Genomic DNA, 21,227 nt, shown 5'->3' on the forward strand with positions numbered 1-21,227 from the left:
CAGCCTATTCTCCAAGAGGACATCAGGTAAACAAACTGACTTTACCTTGTACTTTCCACTGGAATTGCTTTCTTGCATAATCTTTACTATCACTGTATCTATCCCTTTTTCAAAGCTTGACAGCTGAATTAAAGCTGGAGTGTTCAGAAATAGGAAGAGAACCCTGTCTGTTATTTGGTAGTGTTCTATAATGATGGTTTTCTACAGCACATGCTGCTGGGAGATGTTGGGTTACTCAATGAGATGTCAGCATAGCTGCAGTTCCTCTGCTCTGTAAGCAAAGGAGAGCACTCCTTTGTAGTTTGCTTCAGCTCTCGCCTTCCTTGGGATCCTACCACTGAGCTGTGATCCTTTACAGCTTATCTCCCTTGTGATCTTGTGCTGGCAAGCTGCTGCTGTGAGGCAGGATGAGCACTCTGGGCAGAGGCCATTGACAGCTGCAGAGTGCAGATGTGCACAGTCTGTAAATTAGCCAGCAGTTATGAGCAGCACTCCCAGCTTCTAGCTGCACCAGTGTAGCTGCCTTGCTGCAGCAAAGCAGCAGCAGTTCAAGGGGAAAAATACCGCAGTAGGAAGCCTCTGTGATTCTAACTCTGAGCTGCAATGGGCTGAGGAGGCCTTACCGGGATGGAGAGGGGGAGTAGTTCTTGGTTTCTGCCTTTGAAGTAGTGAAAGTGTTGTGCAATTTGAGAACGGGTTTCAGAAAACCTGTCAACACACAGCTATTCTTTACAGTCTGAAATAATTTGACACAGAGTGAATTAAAAGTTTACTTTAATTTTGAACCATTTTATAACTGCATTTTTCTCATGAAGCATCTGTATCACAGCAGGCTACAATAACTTTGGGATAAAAGGCAACTGGTAAACTGTCCAATACAAGGTTCCAAATAAACAGTTCTTACTGGCCCCTACCCAGACATATCCCAGATAAAGTTTTTGATCAAAAACATGAAATAGATCCACCTGCTTATTTTAAGCATATTAAAAAGGAAACTAATTGGACCATTTCTATTTGTCTAGTTTTTTTTATACAAAAAGGCTACACAATGTTACACTTTATTCAGAATACAGTTAGAGCGATTATGAATTAGTGTTCTACACCTTTACTCAATCCTTAAAAATTAGAAACTGCTGTAGCATATTCACTATAACTTAATACTACGAGAGACTTAAAAAAAAAACAAAAAACAAAAAACAAAACCTAACAACAATTACTGCGAAAAGAAAGGCTACTTTCAAAGCAAGCAAGGTCAGTACCATTACAGAGATTTAAAAAAAATAATAAATTTTTAACAAGCAAGGCTAGGGTTTGATAAATTCCATCTTGCAATTCATTCTTGTGCATTCCTCGTTTCTTGAATCACTCCCAAAATCCATTTGTATTATTACTCCTCGACCAAAAAGGACCAGAACAAAAAGTTTACTTCAATTGTTCCCATAGGAAACTCAGCTTGGTTAGTGTGTCAGGCACTTTCTGAGATACCAGCCCACCCCTCGAGCCCTCTCAGCAACTCTACAGGCCAATCAATGCAAGTTCATTCAGATGATACAGCTGCAAAAAAAAGAAAAAGAAAACAAAGAAAAAAAATGTCAGTGCTCCTCAGTAAAAGGCTGTTTAAACATAAGGACTGCACGAAGCTGATGCACAAGACATTACAGTTAATTACTTCCACACTTCATGACAGAAGTCAGTTTGGAGTATAGGAGTGTACTGATCGTGTGTCTCCAGAGCTTTTCTTTCGGTGTTCTGTCCCACTGGGACCCATTTAAGCCATTCCCTCCCTGCCAACCAAGTCCTGAGTCCAGTAATTTGTTTCTCTCTTTTTGTTTTGTTTTGAAAGTCAAGATTGGAGCTTCTTACCTAAAGGATGATTTACAGGTCAGTATCGAACCAGGCCAACTGATTACTGTCACCTGGAGGCAGCCCATCCATAAGGTCCTGGGCATGGCCAAGATCTGGCAGACCATCAACTGGGTAGTCAGCACCAGGGTGGTGGCCACCCATTTCATGTTCCATCATAGGGTCCATACCCAAGGCATCCTGACCGTATCCGCCAGAGTGGAAAGAACGGTAGCTAGGATCTAAGAAAGTTAAAAGGTGGCAGAGGGAAAAAGAGCATAATGTTAACAGATGTTAGACGCATCAGAAGCCGCAAGTATCAGTGTGTGAGAAGATCGTTGTAGCCATCTAATTGTTTTTCTAGTTCAGCCAAGTTCAAAACGATCTGCTGCCTGCCTTTAATGGCTATTCCATCGTTCGAAACAGCCTCCCAGTGTGATTCTGCAGACAAAGCACACTGCAGTCAGAAGCACGAGCAGATTCCAGCCAAGCCATTAGTCTGCACAATCAACAGTACTGAACTTCAACAATACTACAGCAGAACCAGGCTACAAGACTGCAGACTTTCTTCTGAAGGACTAGTCAAAAATAGCTCAGAATCCGTAAGGACAGGCTTTGAGTTTAGGTCTACAGACGCTTCAAGACTGATGTATTACAATACCAACATTTGTTTTAAAGAAAAACCGCACTTTTGGAACCGTCAAGTCCATCTGTAAAGGATTTAAAAGATTGCTGGAAACAGCAGCTCAGTGGGAGATTCTACAAGGCTCAGACAGGCGACACCAATTTTGCACATTCATATGGCTCCCATTTCAGTGCAGCCAGAGGTGTTGCAGAAACTGCTTATTTGAGCTGGCAGTTCCCCATCTGCCTGTCAGTTTGCAATATCTTGCTGAAGAGTAATTCACTCTTCAGTCATTTGCAGTTCTCCTTTACAGTCAGTGACTTGACTTGATTCAACTTAAGCCTAGTCGAGGGGAATGGAACAGACGTACCATCTGGGCGGTATCCAAGAGGTTCTCCCTGGGCACCAATGTCAAGTCCAAGATCCGCAGTCTAGATGTGCACAAGAAGTTACAGAACAGTTTTTATGTCAGGTCTTAGGGCCAACATTAGTAATTCTGAATTTAAGAAATTTTACAGCTTGCCATAAATCCCTTTTCAGCAACTCTTCTGCACTGCACACTGCAGTGTAATACTTCTGTGAATGTGAAATGTCTTTTTATCCAAGCATCTGCACCCACTAACAGCCCTATTTAGACACAGGAGCCATGACTCAATGGAAAGAGGCTTCTGCTTGGGAATGAGTAGGAAGGGGCACATCTAGGAACACTGCTCTGGTATACTGGCCCAACCTCTGCAAGTCGGCTGGTCAGCAAATCCTGAGCTAGCAACAGAGCATTTAGTTCCCAATGCACTTCCCCTGGTTTGTCAAATTAAGGAATTGCACGTCTGTACTGTAACAAAACAACCTGTACTTCAAAGAGATAGTCCACTTTTGCTTTGTTTTCTCGTGTTACTACGTTAGATGGATACAGACTTTAGGAAGCAGAAATGAGCGCTGAAATACTACATACAAATCAAAGACTACCACTTATATTAAGATAGAACTTCTGAACCTTAAGGATCTGGTGGAAGACAGTGAAACATTCCCCAATGCAGTCTTCAGTCACAATTCACTGTACAGGTCTTTAAACATGAAAAAACTCCATGTGATAGCTTGCAAATAGTTCCAAGTCTGAGAGCTTAATTCTCAATTAAGGAGAACACAAGTGGCATACCCACCCCAAGCTTCTCAGTCCTACAGAGTTTGCTAAATAAGAGTCCTCACATGATAATCTTACGGTTATGCTTCTATCCTTTCATACTTCCCTCAGCATTTGCCACCAGAATTCATCAGGTTTGGACAATCTGCAAAACTTGGCTGAGAGTCTTAGATTCCTGCCGAGCTGTCCTTTGAAATTAAAAGCAGCACAGAGGCCTACAGAATTCTTATATGCAGCTTTACATAGAGCAAAATGAGTTTTAGAAACTTTATAGACTCTTTCTATCTGAAAATGAAGCACCAAAGTAGCCCTCTAATGCTGCTTGCTCTTCATTCTGCTTGAGCAAGTCTACAGGCTTTAGAAACTATAGTTCTGGAAGGGTTTCTTGCCCTATGCAACGAATTCCCAAAACTGTCAGTCTCACCTGTTTACATATAAAGTTCTGCCCTAGGACAACAGTACACACGTAAAGCTTGCATTGTTTTCTGCAAATCTGTGAGCACACATTTACTGAACCTGGACACGCAGAGAGAGTAAAGAACTACAGGCATGTGTAAAACTGAATCTGTAGCATCTACACCTCGCTACTGGAAGGAGGGAGGACATGAAAGTGAAGTCTCCCCAAAGCACCGTTCATGCAAGGACACAGCTCACCTCGTTCCAAGCCATTGGCTCAGTCCGGAACAGAGAGCTTGTCAGTTCAACTGAAAGTCGCTTCTTGTAGTCTTGTGGTTTGTCCTCAGACATTCTGAACAGCACTGCAGCTGCATATGTTGCTATTAAAAAAAATAAAGCGAGTTTAGTCAGCATCAATTCTTCCGGCAACTTTTCTAACATCAAGTAAGAAACCTGTTTTTTAAGTTCACTTACCAACACCCTCATTCCTGGAATGAAGCAGTTCTGTTAAAGGGGCAGTTGCACCTTCAGCTTCAATTGCTTCAGCTGCCTCCTTGTCTTGAGCAAGTTCACAAAGTACACCCGCAGCTACTCTCTGGATATTCTCAATGGGGGAGTACAACAACTACAATCAAAACACAAGGGTTTCTTTTAACTCTTCTGTTTGAAAAGAACTTTAGTACAATGCAAATTAGCAGATCTACCAACAAAACAGCGAAGCAGTTTTTCTAGTATGTACTACAGCATTTTCTTGAGCTCCTGCTTACCTGCACAAATAGTGGAATGGTATTTAGACCCCTGATTACAATTCGATTGTGAACATCACGTGCGAGAATATGCAGGGCTCCAGTGCAGCCCTCAACGATTTCCTCCATGCGCACACCCTCCTAAGATAGGGAAAGGAAAGGTATTTAAGCTGAGATCTTGAATGCTATCTTCATAACTGTAATTCCTGGTGGTAACTGTAATTCCTGGTGGCCGCTTACCACAAACTGCTGTTGCGTTCCGCCCATGGAAGTACGTCGCTGGGTATCCTGGTGTGCTCTAACCAGCAGCTGAACTAGCCGTGGGATGGCACCTTGTTCACGCAGCGGGGCATGGTTTGCAGGGCAGAGCGCGAGATTGCGAATCAACCCAACGGTAGCCTGCAGTTCAGAAAGGAGGTGGGGAAGAAGAGAGCATAAGGGGTGTGCTTGCTGTTCAGCGCTGTGTTTGTTATTAAATCAGTCTGTCCCAAAGAGTTGGATCTCTGAAAGAGGCAACTTGAGAGTTGCTCATTTGAAGCAGCCTTTCCATCAGGTAAGTTACATTCTCCAACACCTTGGAAACAGTATTTTCCTCAGCTACTGTTACCTTGAAAAGGCACTGATATAGTTTTCAGGTTTTCAGCACTGATAGATATCAACCATTATTTGTTTACCTTGATCAAAGGCCAGTGTGAGGGTGGGTGCAACAGTTTAACCACCACTGGGAGTCCATAATGGAGACGTACTGCATTCTGAGCCATTTCAGCCTCCTGATGCCTGCTGGTGAGGTGACGGAGCGCGCAAATAGCAGGTTCTGTGATGTCTTCCCTGTCTCCAGCCCGAAGAACCGTGCGCACAAGAGCCTCGATGCCACCAACCTGGCAGACCATCATCTTGTTCTTGTAATTGTTGCAAGTAAGGTTAGAAAGGATTCCGGCAGCACAAGTCACAACGTTAATATCATCTGATCCTAAAAGCTGAACAAGAGTTCCTAGAAGGCCTTCCATTCCCTCCTGCAGAAAAAGAGGAGAAGAAAATTTAGCCTCTTTCCTCTTCCACTATGCTGGCCTTTGGTCCTGATCCCTGAGAAGGCCCACGTACCTGCTTGGTTGCTGCATCTGACAGATTTCTCAGAGTCCAGAGACAGTTCTGGACAAGACGCTGGCTTGGATCTGTAAGGTGGAGTCCTAAAGCTTGCATCCCACCTAGAATACAATGGCGCATGTTTGTCACACATCATTACTCAAATGCTCATCTTGTAAACAGAGTAATTTTTCTCACAGTATCTCACAAGCTTCTGGTTCTTTCTTTGGATTAGTATCCTAATATGCCTAGGCCTTAATCCTTCGTCACATAGGAAGAAAAAAGCTGTGACTCTCTTTGTAACATTCACTTAAAACGTATGTACATATGTCATAAGGAGACAATTTTGACAACACGCAGCCATAAAGGCACATAGCTAACACCACAGTTGACTTAATAAAAAACAGAATACGTTTTACACTTATGCATACCTACGGCCTCTAAAACTAGCTATAAATCGAAAGACCAACTGTGTTTAACTTCTGATGCTGTCAGCTTCTGTTCTCGTTAGTGTGGGATTCTGAAATCCAGTATATTTATTTAAATTAATTTATTTATATTAAAAAAAAAAAAGGTACAAGGAATGCACTTACCAGCCTCAACAATAGCAGGTTTGTTGCTGGAGCAGACTGACAACACCTTCAGCACCCTACTTGTGGTCCACAATAGTTTCTCATAAGTATAGGTCCTCATTATGTTTACTAGAGCTTGGGGTCCACCACTTGCCAGAATAATCAGCTGAAAGACAGCAGAAAGATTGCAATGTAGCACTCACCTGTCTCTTCGTGGTCACACGAGTAGGCTGGCTTGCACAAACTACGTGCTCAGACCTCTAAAAAACTAATCGTAACTACTGGTCAGTTTTGTAATGTTTTGCTGTCCGACCACAAACCTTTCCACAAAATAGCATCCTTCTTTCAAGGCCAGGACTGACTGGCAAACTACTCAGCAATTGTCAAAATCCTTAGCTCAACATGAGATTCAGAACAATGAGCTTAGCACACGGGATCTTTTTAGGCCACCCTTAGCAAGCTTGCTCACTTTGAAGAGCTTTGAGAGCAGAGGCTCTTACCTTACTTTCTTGATTGCCATAGGCTAAAATCTGAAGACAGTCTGTTGTGATGGCCAAGAATTTAACGTTTGTCTTGTTGAGCAGGGCAACCATTTTTTGCAGCCCTCCAGCTAGACGGACAGCCATTTTGGCTCCTTCCTGATGTAACAGGAGATTGTGAAGAGTTGTAATGGCATAGAACAACACAGAATCCACTGGAGACCTACGAAAGGAAAAGCCCGATGAGCGTCTGCATCTACAAACATCATCTAAAAGACGGAAAATACTGTCTCAGCAATCCACTTACCCAAGCATTTTAACCAAAGCGGGGATGCCTCCTGATTTGAAGATTGCCAACAAGCCTTCACGGTGATGTGAGAGATTGTGTAGCGTGCCTGCAGTACAGCGGGCCGTTTCCACATCGTTCGTGTTCTGCATGGTACGTACAATCGCAGATACCATTTGAGGAGACCTCATAATTGCATGGCGAGATGCTTCCTTTTTGGATAACTGATGAACCATAACTGCAGCCTTGTTTACCACCACCTACAGGAGTATTTAAAGAAAGCTTTTAGTATAAGGACATCAAAGAAGCCCCGTAGGCATGCTAGACCAAAGTTAACAAAACACAAAATACTTACCTGGTCCTCATCATTCAACAGTTTGGTCAGTTCTGGGATTGCACGAGTTGCAAGTTCAGCATCATCCTGATAGTTTATCAAATTTACAACAGCATGTTTTAACATCTGCGATGGCTCAGCCAGGCGCTGTACGTTAGTTGGATGGGCAGCATCAAACTGTGTGGATGGAATTTGCATTCCTTCATCCAGTGTTTCAGGGAACATAGCTGCACGCACTCTCTGAGCTCTAGTCATTGCATATTGGCCATCAATATCTGAAAAACAAGGCAAGTATGTCTTAAAACGGGAATAAAAGCTATTCTTCTAGATTAATACAGAAACTTCAATACTGAATTGTATTATCAAGCTGCATGTCTGAACAAAGTGCTGCAGCAGAGAAAGCCTTACCAGCAACTTGCTCCTGGGTAAAGGACTGAGAGAACCCTTGCTCCCACTCATAAAGGACTTGTGTTGTGTCCACATCTTCCTCTTCAGGATTGCCCTTGCCACTCAAAGAAGGAGCAGTTGTTGTGGCACCAGAATGGATACCAGAGTCCAGATACGACTGCTGCTGCCAATGACTGACGGCAGCTTTTCTGTCTGGCTCCATGGCCATATCCAACTCCATCAAGTCAGCTATAAGAAATCATTGAACAATTTGGCTTAGTTGAATTACTCCAGCACGTATTAGTCCTTCAAGAAATGACTAGGATTTTACAGTAAAATAAACTGCTTTAAACAACTACCTCAGCCCAGATGAGTGTAGCACAGGAAGTGACAGCCATTTTAAAGTGAGGCATTATATCAAACCAATGCAGACATCTATAAGCATGACTAGCAGACAGAGCAATCACTGTTGCTGTGACTTCGTCTGCTGCTTAAAGGATCCCTCTCCACATCGTATGATTAGGTACCTGGCCATACTTAAGTGACTCAAAATGTTTATGATGACAAACCTGTTTGCAGGGTTAAGTTCCAGTGGTAAGGTAGTAATTGTTGCAGTACATTAGGCATTATTCTACTCAAGCGACTTAAAAAAGTTAAAAAGGAAAGTAAGGAACCAGTTTAACTCTTCTTTATTACAACTGGTAGGGTCTAATAAAAAATTAAGTGTAATAAATTATATACCTTGGGTTGCCATGTTCCTTGCTGTGCTCCCAGAACTCTTTCCTTCTACCTTTCAGAGACTCTAAAAAAGAGCAAGATCAGAACTTATTAAACACTAATCAGGGCTAGTAAGACAGGATTTCATATTATAACAGCAGAACTGCAAGCTAAAGCTTAGCACACGTTGCCACGCCACTGCTGAAGTGAGTATATTCAGTGCTAATTAGCAACCCCCCTACGGACACAGAAGAATGAGATATATCACCTAGTCTTTTCCTGGCAGACTATATATAATATACATTCACTTCTTTAGACCCACAAGAGAAAAAATAAATGAAAAATGACCACGATAGAGCCATTTTTTACTTCTCTGTCCTCGTGTAAGATGAAGTACAGTCATTAAATTACCTGGCCTGGATGTGCTGCAGAGACAAGGGTTGGAATTGCTCATTCCCTTCTCAGAAAACCACTCTGAAGATATTAGCAGACCAGTTTGATACAGGGCTACAATAAGGATTTCTGCCAGGAAAGCTTAACAACCATTTAAGGCACACTACTATCGTTTTTGTGTTACAAAAATTTGTAACTTAACTTGCTTCTTCACTCCTTTCCTGTACCACAAGGAGAAAGGTTTAATTCTATATGAAATACTCTTCTGTGAAATTAAAATGGAAAACTGAACCAGCCTTAAAAATCAAGAATTCTGCTTCAGTTGCACACATTCATTAAGCCACCAAACTTCTTTTTTTTGTCCAAATCCAAGGCACAGAAGGTTGAGTTATGATTAGATGTTGTATCAAATGTTGTATGCACCTCCTTTCAGTATCACCCAACGCTACCAAAGTACTTGTACCGTAAATGTGTAGCTGTCTCCTCATTAACCCAGAGGGAAAAACTCACGGCAGCTACTCCACAATGGGTCAGTCAGAGCTGTCACGTTTTCAAGTGCTCCCCTTCCTCCTGCATTCCAACTCCATTGTTTTTGTTTTGGTTTTTTGTTACTAGCCTCTATCAGTTTTATTGTAGTTGTTGTGTTGTTTTTTTTCCCAGCACACAGTGTCGGTGACAGTCTGTTCTGGGAGCTAGCCAAGCAGAAACATTTGTAGTGGTAACTAGTGCAGAGAGCAAAACCATCTCTTCCAGCGAACAGCTTTCAGCGTGTGTTCGGTGTTAGAGCTATGCTGATCAAAACATTCCTAGACAATGAAGTAAAGGCAAGAACAGGTCTGCTGTACTGTGTCAGGAGAACAAAGTCCATTTGACACTGTATTTGTGTAAAGACAGACTTAGCAGTTTAAGGATTTCCTTCAGGAACAGCTTTTAGAAAATGATAATTCAATAGAAGACAGGCCTGCAGTTTTAGGGCTCTCAGTGAACAGACTGCACAACGCTGAGGCAAGGCTGTGTTTCCCTGTCTGAGCCACTTGCAGCTCCTGAGCAAACTCATTACTTTGCTGCCCAAACACCAGTGCCGCCTGTCCTGACTTTCCCAACCTTTCCTGGCTCTTTTAAAATGGACTGCTAGTAGAAGTGCAGATACAACATACTGATAGCACCTTGCAAGCCTCATGTATTACTCTGCCAGCCCCAAGAACACCTTCCATACAGAAAGAAGCAGATCTGTATTGAAGGTAATCTGTTCTGCTCCATGTCCTTCACGCAAAAAATCTATTTTGATTGCAGCCTCTCTTGCCTGCTCTGCTAATACGAAACCGATCACCAGATTAGTTGAAAAGTTGACATACCAGTGGATGAATCAGTCAAGAGCACCAAGACCATCAGTGCTATCTCACATTCAAATATACAATAGGGAGCTTGGGGAGAATGCACATCATTTCCTCTGCTGTTGAATTCTGCACAAAGGAAGGCAGCTCGTTTACAGCAACTGCACTCCAAAATGGTTTGCTTTCAACACCCTGAAGAAATTAGACAAGTAGCAGCAGCAGTCCAACAGAGCACACCAGCATTTAAAAATGAAGCTGAAGAACACCTGCAGGTTAGCAGTGAGAACAAAGTTAAGTGTTCAGAACTGCATTATCAGCCAGATACAGTGTGACTTTGAAGCGCTGACCTTAGACCAGCCCGCTTGCCGCACCTCAAAGTTTCTAACTTCCTAATCTGCATTTCATACAACTGAAAAGCCCCCCAGCAATTCCAGCCAGCATTCCTAATTTAGATGTGAAATTGGATTTAATCCTCAAAGTTAAAAATAACCCCAGATTAAAGTCAGCCAGGGAAAAGCAGTACATTCCATTTGCTTTTAGGTTTCTGCAACTGAACGTTCTTCTGTATTTCGCTTCCCACTCTGTTCTCTTTTTATGAGGGGGTAGGACAGCCCAGACAAGCTGCTGATCCACCCCCCCCCACCTCAGTGTGTACTGCTGAGAAGGCCAACTGCTGCCTCTGACAGCAACAACCCCAGCCTAGGTACAAAGGTTTGTGTTGTCACCTCTCCCAGCAGAAACTGGATCACCGAGGGAGAGTTGAACAAACATGAAAACCCCAACCCTGCAAAGGCCATGGAGCTCCTTTACATCTAGCTCTTCAGGCACCCTGGAGGAGGCAGGGCTAGAGACATTACATCTTCATGGTCAGTAAAGCAAATTTGAATCATGAGTAAGTATTTAATGTATTTCAAAAACAAATGTTAGCATCATAGCAAACTTCCATAGCCCTCACTATTAAGGAGTGACTAGTGCTCAGAATTGAGGCCTGAATTCCTCTAAGTATTGTGTTATTCACAACATATATCCACACTGGTGCATTACCAAGGTTTAGTCCTATTAACTTCTTATAAACCTCCCCCAGGACAACATCAGTTTATGTGGCAACCACCATCAGCTCCAGTTTTCAATGGACTTTTATAATGAATATGTACTGAATTTCTCATATGAAGGGTAATACAAGACACTGCACTGGACTGCACCAGGTAACCTCAGTCCCACATCTGCATTCAAAACCTTCAGCAAGCAGAACACACTTAGCTTGAAATTGGAAGCCATAATATGGAAGACTAATTCAAATTTCTCCGCTCTGAAGGAAGGAAAAGTAAGGAATATTTTGATGATCAATAAAGCTTAGGTAGTAACTTCTGATTTTCATGAACAGCGTACATCAAAGAGATAAACAATACACCAGCTTCAATGAAACCTACTTCTCTTTCCAAAGAAAAGCTCCATCAGGATACAAAGCACACAAAATTGTTAACTTCTGCTGTCTCACACATAAAGAGAATTAGGAAAAAAAACCTATAATGGGAGGCAAGCACTAGCCTGATACTTACCTGGCTGCTACATTAAGACAGGTGCTATCTGCTAACCTACACAACAGCTCATATTTGCAGCTGATATTAAACAAATCTTAAAAACTTTTCATTAAAATTGACTCCAATTACACCTAACAGATCTAATAAGCAGTTACCCAATTTGTAAGTTAAATCTAATACTGAAGTTTTTAAGCCTTCCAGAAATCTTTTGTTTGAAAGCAGCATTAAGGAAAGCCTCATATGGGAGAGGAAGTCTGGCACATCCCCATCAATGTGATCTATTTAAAGCCTACTGCCCAGGCTCTCACAAACCATGCCTCATGTAGGACAGACTAAGGAGCTGCATCTTTAAATTAACCATCAGTACCGAATGTCACGAAGACTTTCTCACTTAAAACAAGATCTTAATCTCATAATGAAACTACAGCAGCTAAAAGCAGGGCTCACACCTACATACAAGTGAAGAAGAGAAGTATATGCACTGACAACTTCCTCCTGGAAGCTTTCTTTGGGTCTAATTTTGTGATCTGCCTATTACACCAGATTAAGTATGAAAATTCTTCTTCACTCTCTTCCCTCCAGTTTTATTTTTAATCAAGGAAAGCAGGCCCACACTTTTCTCCACCATTTCTAACTTCAAGTACACAACCTTGCAACAGGCAGGCCTACTTCTACTGCTTTGAGTCACACAGAGACATGATCCAACTGATACACACTTCAGTATTGATTTGGAACAGCACTGAATTGACAAAAAGGAAATCTAGAACAAGTAGAAACTTATCCTTTCCTCCTTTATGGGGGAAGCCCCATCAGTTTGCCTGCTTTGTTTCTTAAAAGCCTTCACCCTACCTGAAAACAACCTGACAGCTACAACCAAAGGAGAGTAGGAAAAAGCTACAGGTTACCTAAAAGAACTGATTTAAATAGCTACAGATAAAAACATATTTGGCAATTGCAAAAAGCAATTACACTTCAGATATTGGCATTCAAATTGAAACTTGCTGATTCTAGCTTCAGAGTAAGGGAGATAGCCTGGGAACTTAAAGAGACCATTGCATGCTTCAGAAGTTTGAATTTCACTTGGTATCTTCAGAAGTAAAAATTTTGCCACTAGAGATCTGTCTAAATATGGGGCCTTAAGTTTATATTTAATTATTCCCTATCCCAACAGAAGGAAAAATCTCCCCTAGCCTTCCAAACAGGATATAAACAATTTAACTCGTGCAGTTTCTGGCTTCCACTGAGTTCTGGGTATTTATTTGAAAGGTCCTTCATGTATGCAGTGCTTCCAAATACAATAAGAAATTCCAGTGCTATAGGTTCAGTGTGAATGGAATTTCAGAAGCTCATAAGAATGATAGTTGGGTTTGCAGATTTTATTCTCAATTAATAAATCTTTATTTCAGAGCAGGAACAGAAAGCTGTTTCATGCTGAAGACTTTGCATTTTATTTTTATTAAAAAAAGCAGTAAATTCTTTTAAAGGTGTCACAGTTCAATAAAACAATTTTCTCTAAATACACTGCATATTCACAAACCAAGTAGTAAGTAGCATTCCCACACCATGTGAAGTAGTGACTCCTGCAGTACTCAGTCACTCTGATGATTCTGAAAGTAACCATCTTTGTGGTAACTGCTTGCAGCAAGTAGATTAGTTTGAAGTCAGTTATAGCCAAGCAATGGCAGGCCTTGATTCAAGCCAGATGTGTCATGCACCAGCAGTAGCTTCTGAATTGAAAAACTCAGTTATTCAAATCTCTCCTCAGCCCAGCAGTTTAAGGACTTGGACAGACAAAAAACTATGGATCTCACTGAAAAACTGCCTCCAACAGTAGTTCATGGCTGTAAGTAATTGTATTTAAACAAAGCAACAGAATACTTAGATTTCACAGGCTGAATCTGAGTCAGTGAAGCTAAGGTTTACATTAACCATATTGGGAGTCAGGATATTAATTTGAGAAATGTAGAAGTCTTTAACAAGTTTCATTCCAGTCATTCAAGCAAGCTGATAATACAAGATGAAAGTGTTTTGTTATGGACCATATGAAGATGTCCTAAGTAAACAGAAGTGACAGTACGTAACATGGAAAAGGAACAATTCAACATACAGCATGGGGAAACAGCATTCCTTTATAGTGCTGCGAAAAGGACCATGTGACTTCACAGCCCCAGAACATGTCAACTGTATTTCTCATTTAGGTGGTAGAAACACTCATCTGCAGCCTTCAATACCCCAAGAAATGTCACTCCATGAGTCACAGCAGCATTACTAGTGATGCAGCTAAGATACAGCAACCTCAACTATGGCAACAGTTTAAAAAAAACCTGAGAGCTACCAATAGTGACAGGAAACCTAACTTTCCTTCTGCAGCACGTAACCACACCAAATCCAGCCAACTGATCCTAGCCTGCAGCAGAGCAAATGCATTCACAAACTTGCATCATTCCCTCCAATTAGTAAGGAAGGATACCTCAGTCCACCGATAAGCTCAATACTCCATGTAAATGCAACAGCAGGACTATCCAGCTCTAATTCCTCTGACAACACTTTCTGCTGATGTCTACAAAAAGGTAGAAGTTGCCTTGCCACCAGGGATGTTTTGTTTTAGATTTCAATAACCAGATCACAAAGACCTGCTAGCGCTCATTAGGAGTTCTTTGCTTTTTACTATATCCTTTCTTGCTACTCTGTCTCCTCTTCCCTCTCCCCAGATTCCTAGTCCTCACCTTCTGCCTTGGAAGTCATCTAAAGGCTCCCCCTGCAGAAAGCAGATTGGGCTTTCTATACTAACTCTTGTAGGAGTTCATTTGGTGCCACATCACAAAACGAGGAGTTACACTATTCTATTTTCAGTCACCTCAGCAATCTAAGGCCAATTAAGAGCACAGTTTCTATTCACATGCTCATTACCTAAAGCACACAACAGGCAAATATTTCTGTTCTTGCTATTTCTCAAAGGAAGTTGATTAGAAGTGCTTTATGGAAAGTAAGATGCCTAAAGTAAAGGCATCTAGTTGTCTAGTCAGGACTTGGGAACTAGGTTAGCTTCAAAAAAATAATAGTGAAAGACTGATTACATGGCCAGAAAAAGAGGCTCCTCCTTGAATCTGTGCAGCCTTATGCACACACAAAGGGGGTGGGAAGCTGCACATACAGCCAGATATAGCACTAGCTATCTGACAGCACTCACCAGTTACACCTTTCCTCTCCAAAAGAGACAGCAAACTGGTGAGGAACCACATCCCACCCAGCTTGTCAAATGATTAACTGTGACAACACATCAAGCTCTGAGTGCAGCTCAGACTACAGCATAGTGCTTAATGTTTTCTCCTCACCCCAGTTACAGAATACCACCCAGAAGTTTCAATCCATCAGTGAGGCACAACTTCAGCCACCGAGAGTTCAGGAAATGGGAATGCATCAGGAACAGACTTTGTAAGCTCCCACTGCTGAACTAGCTTTCAGCTGCAGGCACTCAGTGGCCGTGAAGAGCAGCACTTCTGAGCAACAGACACAGCATACAGGCCCTAGCAGCTTGTTCAATTAGTCAGGGTTTTCACAAGCAGTAAGGTTTAAGTACCCTTTTAAAAACAACCCATTAAAAGTTCCAGTAAAGGAACACTTAATTTAGTCTAAGAGCTACTGGTCAGCCAACAAATGCTTAAGATAAGTCCCAACCTGTGAAACTGGGAGCCTGGAGAATACAGACCAATCTCAAAATGCAACTGTATCAAAAGATAATGCAACTTATCAAGGCATTGAGCTGAAAGATCCCTTTAAGTGATGAACTTCAAAACCTTACTTGCTACCCGGAAATCCTGTCCATCCCACCATGTAACAGTGCAAAGACAGCACCTCCTCAGACTGCAAACTTTGTCACTTAAACGAGTGTTTCTACTGTAGTATACTGAATCTGATAGCACTGGATTTTATCACTTGGTGAAGTTACAGTGTGTTAGGTTCCACAGCACAGTTATTCTGCAGAAGATCTGCCAACGTCATCTTTTATGTTCTAAATCATGGAAAGTACACCAGCAGTTTCTAGTGAGACCTACATGTGGAACAGACAAAGCAATCTTCTCAGAGCTACACTGTGCACTGGGATTTTGTTTGTGTTCTGTAATGACTTTTGTTGTCTCCAAGAGACAGAAGCAACAGCTGTGACCAAGCTGATCATTGAAATCATCAGTTCATGCTTGAAAGCAATGGCTGAAGGGAGCATTTCACTGGTAAGTATGCTGTAATGCTAGCAAAATCCTATAATTCAATACAATACTCAAAGCTGGTTCAATTACCTATGCCTCTTCCTCCTCTGTCCAAGAGGAGCTGATGATAATCTTAACATTTAAGATAAGATGGAAGAGACAGCATCAACTACTTAGTGTTACACATCCAGCACAGGAAAAAAAATCCTCCACATAGTGTACACACCAACCACGTGACAGCAGTCTGCAGCCTAGCATTAAAGGGCTGCTATGACAGTTCCAAGTTTTTGAACTTAATCTAGTTATGAACTTGCATTATCAACCCAATTACTCTGTCTTCATTGTTTAAATCAGCTATGCACCACAGATTCATGCCTATAACACCAAAACAGTTACGAACTCACTTCTGCTCAGCAACAGACTCAACTTGATCTGGCCACCAGCAAGCAGTTCTGATGTGGGCTTTCATGGAGCATTCATCACACTGGAGTACTTCACAGCCAGGCAGAGCACTAAGAAATTCTAACACTGCTTAGAAAGTTAGCTCCTTCTATTTGAGGGATGCAGCTATCTACATTATGGGTACTTCTGCCTTCCTCAGTTGGGAAAAAGCTAGCATTTCTGCCCATAGCAAAGTCTGCAAGCAGTACAACTAATGTGCTTGCCCAATTCATAGATTCTGGTCCACATCTGCTTTTATCAATTAAGAAGTCCTCAGTGGAAAGAGCAGTAGTAAGGACCAAACATCATCCTTTAGTATTAAGTAGTCACACAGAAAACAAGCCTGCCATGAGGACCATTTAGAGACAGCTTACACAGAAGAAAAAAAACAAAAACACAGTAACCCCATAGTTAGTGATAGTATGCATCAACAGTAAGAAAACTAACAGCCACTGTATTACAGAAGTATCTTACGTAGGAGACAACCTTTCTCCAGACAAATACAGTGACAATTTCAGAAGTATCTCTCTTCCCTAAGAATCCAACCATAATCTAGTTTCTTCTTCTCCATAACTGTGTAACCAACCCCAAATATGGATGTTAAACATTAATCTCGGGTTTAAGGAACCAGAGTGATTAGTCATAACTGCAATGACACCAGTGAAAGACTTATGAATCTCAAAGCGCACGTATGTACTGGTGGCCTTGGCTTGTCTGTCAGAATAGACAAGTACTTACAATACTGCAAGAAGCATCACTTAAACACACTAATGCTCAACTCACTTTTAATTAAGATGAATTGACAATGCAATAGCACTAATCAGCACCTCTAAGGATGTTGAGAGTTTTGACCACTGGAGGGCACCTGAATTGTTGCCAGGACAATACAGGAGCACTCGCTACATTTGCTGCAGAGTTGGCAAACTTCTCCAGTTTATACAAATTATTTAGCACAGCAAGTCAGCCTACAAATGCTAGTTCCAGCAAATATCCTAGTTCCACATGCTTGGTATTTGCCAACTCCAGTAAGTTCCTGGAGCTAGTTCATGCTACCTTTTAAAAGCAGCAGTCTGGAATACCAGATTAACTCTTTCAGCTCTTAAATGGATGAATTTATTCCTTAAATTCTAGAGTTTATCTAGTGTTAAATAGCAGTGCAGTTATTCCCTTTCTGTAATACTGATCAAACCCAAGTTGACAAGCAAGTACTTCTCACCTGCTCACATTATCAGTGTGGAGTTCCACACAGACAAGTACCAGCAAAAGGCACTGTAAGTTCTTACACCTGAATTTTATCTGTCAGTGCAGAAACCTTCTGACTACCTATTTTCCCATCCCAGAAGAGACAACATAGGCCACACAAGTATATTAAGTCATCACCCTTTGGGACTATACTCCCAGCACAGCCTAGAGAAAATTCTAGCTCCGAATCAAGTATCGGAGATGGATATTAAAATCACCCACAGTCAAGCTACTTACAATGGTAACTCTAACCAATGCAGGTGATACATCACATAGCAAAGCAGCCCCAGAACAAGCCTTCCAATGCTTAGCCAGAAAGTCAGCCAGCAATAGTGCCCTGCCCTCTTTGAACAGGAGTTATTTTGCCTGAATAGACAAGGAAGTCACACGCAGTTTGCAGAATTAGCACGGTGCCATGTCTAAGCTGGAATCCTTGCAGAGCCGCCCAAAAAGGCAGGAGGCTCAGGATTTGCAGGCACATGCTCGAGGAGCCATGCACAAGTCCCAGCTGCCTGCATAGTTTCTCACCAAGTCTTATCAGGCCCCATGAAGTATATGATGTTCGAGATAAGTAAGGTCAGTCCTGATTTTCCTGCCACGGTATGCAGTCTGCCAGAGTTACAGAACAAGTTTTGCTGCCGTCATCACCGCCAGCCCTGTGTTACCAGATTTAACAGAGTTAACAGGAGCAATTCTGATTACTGCTGTATTTGCACACTAATCTGCCTACCAGACACTATTCTGCAGAAACATCTTTATCCACAAGTTTCAAACAGCACATTTAGACTCCCATTTACAAAGACTGAAGCTTACAACTGCCCTTCCCTGTCCCCATCTTGCTACATGCCTCTCTACTCCCAATTTCATTTAGAAGGCCACCAGTACTGTTTTTTTTTTTTTTAAACAGAAGAATTCACTTAAGTGCTGCGTTCTGAAAAATTAAGTACAAACTTCTGTTGATGTCAAGACACTAAAAACCAACATCCACCATACAAAAAAAAAGCCTCAGGCTTCAGGACGAAGATTTGATAAGCTGGTTACCGACACACCAGGCAGTCACAGCAACATGCGAGCATTCACGAGAACGTACCAGGCAAGCAGCCCAGCCCATTTATTGCTTTGGCAAGAGCAGGAAGCCTGGTTCACAGGGGACGTAACAGAACGCTGCATTTGAAGAACGGACTGACTCTTTTCAATCAAGCTTTGCTTTACAGCAAATCCTTGCTTTTAGAAGCTCTCCTGCTTTGTCCTTTCATCAGGATGTCCATAGTGATTTCTTCCCTACACTCTGAAAAGAAGCAGTCAAACAGATCAACATGAATATTCTCGTGTCTATTAGTTCATAACTGAACAAATTTGTGAACTAATAGCCATAAAGCAATGCCATGTCCTTAGAGCTCCAGAAGAGCCTGGCACTAGACCTGATTCTACCTGCAGTGCCTGAATTTAGAGAGGTTTAAGACTTTTCCTGAACACCTCAGCAGCTCACATCCAGCAGTACCAGCCGTTCTGCAGCAGACAACTGCAGCTGTCAGCACCTTTTATAAAGGACGCAAGATCAACCTTAGGTTCCTGAATTGTCAGTTATTGAAATACATATCACAACTTATCATAACAAACACCAGTGAGCTTCTCCCTCAACGCTTCTCCCTCAAAGCCTTGCAGAACCTTTTCGCCATTCTGAAGTAAATTTGTTAAGTGAAGAGTTTCTCTCCTGCGCATCTGAACTTCGGATGAAGGAAACAGTGATACATCCAGGTAGTTTCCTAGTCTGCCCCTGCCCTATTCTCAGCGCACAAAGATCCTGTTTTACTAAAACCCCTCCTTGATTTCCTTCCCCCGACCTCAGCATACCAGCCCGGCCTCTTTCCATTCACCACTGCATACTTTGGGGGATGGGAGGACCACAGATGTCTGGAACGTACTGAGTGTCAGAACAATGGCCGCTCCACGAGAAAGAGATCAAGAAGTAACAGCCGCCTGCAAAGATCAACACCGCCCCGAAATCACAGCCCGCCCGGGGTACCTTCACAGCCCCGTCCTCTTCCCAGAAACCTCTACCGGTGCTCTCTCTTCTGGGAAGAGAGAATCCTATCAGCCGCACGGCGTCCTGCAGCGAGTTTCAGCTAGGGGATGACTTAGAGTTGGGGGGGAGGAGGTGGAGGCTTTTAGAGAAACTTGCCCCGGGAGCAACCGACCGTGCACAAAAGGCGGCTTTTCAGGAAGGGGCACACCTGGGTCTTACGGGAAGTGGAAAACGGGCTCCCTACGCGCTGCTGGGAGCGACCGCCAAGTTGTTCCGAAGTGCCCGACTTCGGGGCAGTCACGGTCCCCGGACGGATACCCCTAACGAACGCCGCGACCACACTTCGCGGACCCCCAGGAGCGGCATAAGCCCCTCCAACAAAGCACACGGCCACGCAACACCGAAAACCCACGCGGCAGCGGATCAGCTCTCTCCCTCCGACCGCAGGCGGCCGTTATTAGCACATTACGCTCGCTACCAACAAACCCACGGCTCTCCGTCCCCCACCCCCCCCCCCCCGCTGCCTCTACGACAGCGGCTCTGTGACCCCCCGAGAACCAAGAACCCCACCCCGAAGCCCCGAGCCCACCCAGCCGCACTTCCCGAGAGGCCCCGGGGGCCGCAGCTGCCGCCTCCCGCAGCTGTCCCAAGCTCCCCCCCCCCCAGGCGCAGCCCGGACCCCTGCGGTCCCGCTCCCTGCTGGGGGAGGGGCTCGCCCCGCGGTCCCGCCGGAGGGAAGCGGCACTAACGTGGCACGGAGGCGAGAGCGCAGCGTTCCCCCGGGCTCCGGCTGCTGTCGCCCGGGCGATCCCGGCCGGATCCGTCGCTCGTTCCCCGTGCCGCCCTCCTCCGGGCTCGGCTCACTCCCGCCGCTGCCTCCCGTATGGTGACCGTACGAGGCGGCGGCGGCAGTCCCCAAGCACGTCTCCTCGCTGCTCCCAGTGCCGAACCGGGCGAGAGGCTTAAAATGGCGGCGCTCACAAGGAGGCTCTTATAGTGAGCGCCGGGCTGCCTGTATCCTGCCGCCGCGGCCGGGCCCAGCGCGCAGCATTCCACAGGCACCCAGCGCACAGGGCAGGGGGAGGAGAAATAGTGCCCGGCTCCCAGGGCGGAGGGAGACGGCGGAGGGAAGCGGCGACTGCACAAGAGAGCGGGGGGAAGGCCGAGGCGGTAGCAGCAGCAGCCAGAGGGAGGGAAGGAGGGAGGAGGGGATGCTCCGAAGGGAGCGAGAGCGAGAAGTTGTTCTGCTCGAGGGGCGCGGCCGCGGGGATTGCCCCGGGGTCTCTGCTTCGCTCCGTTTGCACGGAGATGGTTATTTTATTTTATTTTTCCTACTGTTTTTTAAGCTCGTTTCGCAACGCACGCCCTCGATTCGCACACAGCCGGGTTGGGAAGGGGGGGGGAAGGGGGCTCCGCTAGCGTCGGCGGAAACGCTCC

The 21,227-nt window shown here is 43.8% G+C and overlaps 1 protein-coding gene across 2 annotated transcripts; it reads right to left on the reverse strand.

The window, feature by feature from the left end:
• Positions 1–757: 757 nt before the first annotated feature.
• CTNNB1 (catenin beta 1) lies at positions 758–20,846 on the reverse strand. Of its 2 annotated transcripts, XM_065753171.1 has the most exons (16): positions 20,540–20,837; positions 8,633–8,693; positions 7,913–8,140; positions 7,526–7,779; positions 7,192–7,430; positions 6,906–7,107; positions 6,427–6,571; positions 5,852–5,955; positions 5,425–5,763; positions 4,991–5,149; positions 4,772–4,891; positions 4,479–4,629; positions 4,263–4,384; positions 2,838–2,898; positions 1,864–2,084; positions 758–1,554 (listed from the first exon to the last, which is right to left on the reverse strand). In XM_065753171.1, exons 2-15 carry the CDS (start codon positions 8,643–8,645, stop codon positions 1,876–1,878), a joined length of 2,346 nt encoding a protein of 781 aa, XP_065609243.1. In that variant the 5' UTR covers positions 8,646–8,693; positions 20,540–20,837; the 3' UTR covers positions 758–1,554; positions 1,864–1,875. The 2 variants fall into 2 exon arrangements, with proteins under 2 accessions (XP_065609243.1, XP_065609244.1); XM_065753172.1 differs by lacking the exon at positions 1,864–2,084 and having other exon boundaries at positions 20,540–20,846.
• Positions 20,847–21,227: the final 381 nt, after the last annotated feature.

The sequence above is a fragment of the Cyrtonyx montezumae genome, unplaced genomic scaffold, assembly GCF_038088225.1.
Source record: "Cyrtonyx montezumae isolate F1298 unplaced genomic scaffold, pur_monq_1.0 scaffold_8, whole genome shotgun sequence".
Taxonomy (NCBI): domain Eukaryota; kingdom Metazoa; phylum Chordata; class Aves; order Galliformes; family Odontophoridae; genus Cyrtonyx; species Cyrtonyx montezumae.